The 3,320-nt window shown below is 35.5% G+C and overlaps 1 protein-coding gene across 1 annotated transcript; it reads right to left on the reverse strand.

Moving 5' to 3' along the window:
• Positions 1-1,439: 1,439 nt before the first annotated feature.
• On the reverse strand, positions 1,440-2,283 carry LOC123870012 (microsomal glutathione S-transferase 1-like). Its single transcript, XM_045913167.1, has one exon. It carries the CDS (start codon positions 2,194-2,196, stop codon positions 1,837-1,839), a length of 360 nt encoding a protein of 119 aa, XP_045769123.1. The 5' UTR covers positions 2,197-2,283; the 3' UTR covers positions 1,440-1,836.
• Positions 2,284-3,320: the final 1,037 nt, after the last annotated feature.

The following is a 3,320-nucleotide window of genomic DNA, read 5'->3' on the forward strand; positions in this document are numbered from 1 at the left end:
ATCGGTCAAACGGAAGGCTCTTTAGAACTCTTTGGTTAAACTGATGAGCCGTGAAAAGCTAGCAGATAGACAGACACACTTTCAAATTTATAATATTAGTATGGATTGAAATTTTAAGCATCATGAAGAAGAAAATTAAAATCCTTAAATAGCCATACAAAGCCTCCAATTCACGTCAGGACGTATTCGGCGAATGCAGAACAACGTTGACTGTAAATGATGAACTGCATTGAAAATCTCCATAGCAGGTGTGAAATCAGTGCTAACCTCACGTGCCAATCATACCTTCGCCAAGTGGATTTAAGTTATTAAAAATCCCGCGGGAACTCTTTGATATTCCGGGATAGTAAACAGTAGCCTAGGGCCGTGTCTGGGATGAAAATTATCTCAGTACCTTTTGTCAAAATCAGCCATGAAAAACAGACAGACCAGGAATTTTGTATATTAATTAATTACATTTGATTAGTATGGATAACAATATGGATTAGTAGATATAATTATATGGATTAATATGGATGGAAATATAAATTAGTATGAAATAGAAGTATAGCCGATGCCCGCGACTTCGCCCGCGTGGATTTAGGTTTTTTGAAATCCCGTGGGAACTCTTTGATTTTTCGGGATTAAAAGTAGCCTATGTGCTAATCCAGGATATTATCTATCTCCATTCCTAATTTCAGCCAAAACTGTCCAGTAGTTTTTGCGTGAAGGAGTAACAAACATACACACACACACACACACATACAAACTTTCGCCTTTATAATATTAGTGTGAAGTGTGATGGAAAGAATTAAAGATTAATATGGATAGGTACGTTAAAGTAAGGCTTGTTACCAATCGAGTTTTTAGTCCAATTCCTGTTTAAAAATTAAGAATTAAAGAAAGATTTGAATAATCCATATTTAGATCCTAAATTAATTTAAACCCTTATCATACCTAGTGTCTCCCGTCAGCAATATCAACAGATTCCGCCGAAATTAAAATGGGAGATTTGACGTTCGGAGTGAAGTTAAACTCTGAAAGGTCAAGAGATACTCACAAAGGTACCGATTAGCAACGGACTGAAATATAATGGCTTCTATATTTAACTTTTAATTTACAGAGGTATCTTCTAAGGACAATCTTGACGGGATAAGTCATTAAATAGGGAAAGAGCCTGTAAGGGCCAGAACTTCGTTATTTTATAAAAGCTGAAAGTTTTTCTGCGCATTATTCCAACAAAAGAAGGAACGATCAGTGACTAAGTATGCAGTTTGGATCATAGTGGCTTTGGCAGATAACCTTCAAGTCAAGAGTGAATAGGCGCTCCATCTTAGGCTGCATAATCACTTTTTAGGTCTGATTGCAGCCAAGCGCTTGTCTATTAATTTAAAAAAAGGCAACCAGTAAAAGCTATTACAAAAATACTTGGGTAAGTTGAAATAAAAGACAAATATTGCTTAGTATTTATGCTAATTTTTATTACAGCCACGACTTGGGTCTTTAGATAACTTGGTAAGTAAAGAAAATGTCTACCTTACTTCATGAATTTTGCTATCGGGTAGACACAATCAAAGCATGCTATTTATCTTTAGTAGGTATAAATTGTATAATATAGTAAACTCGAAGCTTTTTTTTCTATAGAAAATTATAATATTGTATTTCTGGACGTAGGGTAGGTTCTTTACCTTTTATGAACCTTTGGTATCATATGGATATCTTTACATAAGGCTAGTTATCTACTCGTATGTTAAACTTGCATTTAATAAGTATAAGTATAGTAATTAGGTCGAAGGTTTCTGTCTACACTATTAACTACACTATTTCTATATATTAGCAGACCGGCAGTTTTTTCTCTCATAGCGCATTTCTGTACGTATAAACAACCCAACCGCCCATAAAGCTGGTGATTCCAAAGGAAACGTAGAACGCCACTTCCTTCATACACTTCGGTAGAGTATAGAGATATCCCAAGGCTACAACCAATCTCGCTAAAGCATATCCTCGAAACAGGTTCAAAGCGGTACTGTGATCGGGTGACGTTGTCACATATAAAGCTGCTACCACCCAGAAGGTAGTGAGCGTCTTCAGGTCACGGTGTATTTTCTCTGGGTCCCATGCTAAAGCTGCTAAAGGTATGAAAGCGAGCAGCTTCAGTGCCAGTGCTGCTGAGTATAGGTAATAACTCTGCATCAGATCTACAGATTTTCCAGGCATGTTTAACGAGATTTTTTTTATGTTTTAGTCATTGAAAATTTATTAATAAGTACATTATTTTTGTAAAATTTTGATTGATTGTCATTAATGAAAGATAATCTGTAGAAGTATTGTCATAAATTGTCAAAGTCCATGTCTGATTGTATTTAACGTCTTAAACGACTTATTGTCTATTGTAGGAAGTTCTACCAAGGTTCTACCCCACCATAGTCATCTAATTTTGGTCCCAAAGAGTATAAATGCAGCACTACCTTTTATTAACCCCCGACCCAAAAAGAGGGGTGTTATAAGTTTGACGTCTGTGTATCTGTCTGTGGCATTGTAGCTCCTAAACAAATAAACCGATTTTAATTTAGTTTTTTTTTTGTCAAAATCGGTTCAGCCGTTTGAAAGTTATCAGCTCTTTTCTAGTTTTCTTATAGAGGTTTTTGTGTCGGGGGCTTTTTAAATTTTGAATTATTCTATTTTGCTCGCCTCCAGTCGCTGGACTGCTGGTCCAAGATCACAGTATCGCCAGTCAATGCACATTATCTACTACAAATCCCACTAATATTATAAAGGAGAAGGTTTGTATGTGTGTGTGTGTGTGTGTGTGTGTGTGTGTATGTTTGTTACTCCTTCACGCAAAAACTACTCGACGGATTGGGCTGAAAGGAGATCATTATTTTTGGGCCTTTTCTGAAAGTGCCGGCCAACGAAAAAAAATGGTACGGATCGTTAGAACTAGCCATTTGGAGTAATAGTTAATATGGCAGAAAAGTTGTAGGATTGTTCTGAACCAAGTTATACAAGGTCGAAGATTCGTCATTTTCATACATTTTATTGATTTCTAAAAGTGCTGGGAAACATAAAATAATGTTAGATATTGCTAGAACTAATGATTTGAAGCAATTATCATTATGACCCGAAGGCTGTGGGGTCATCACCTGTTCTGTTATACAAGTTAGAATACCGTCATTTTCACACTTATACAAAAAATTAGTGTATTATGTATAATCATTTATTTTTTAACCGATTTTTTGACTGTTTTTTGTGTTCTGATTGTTTTGGACATGTTTCGGGTGTTATAGTTATATATAACAATGCTATATGGCATTTTATAGCTTCTGTATTGGAATTTAGAA

Source organism: Maniola jurtina, chromosome 12, assembly GCF_905333055.1.
Source record: "Maniola jurtina chromosome 12, ilManJurt1.1, whole genome shotgun sequence".
Classification (NCBI taxonomy): domain Eukaryota; kingdom Metazoa; phylum Arthropoda; class Insecta; order Lepidoptera; family Nymphalidae; genus Maniola; species Maniola jurtina.

Excerpts from the sequence above, each read along its gene's own strand:
- LOC123870012 (XM_045913167.1), bottom strand. The coding sequence starts at position 2,196 with ATGCCTGGAAAATCTGTAGATCTGATGCAGAGTTATTACCTATACTCA.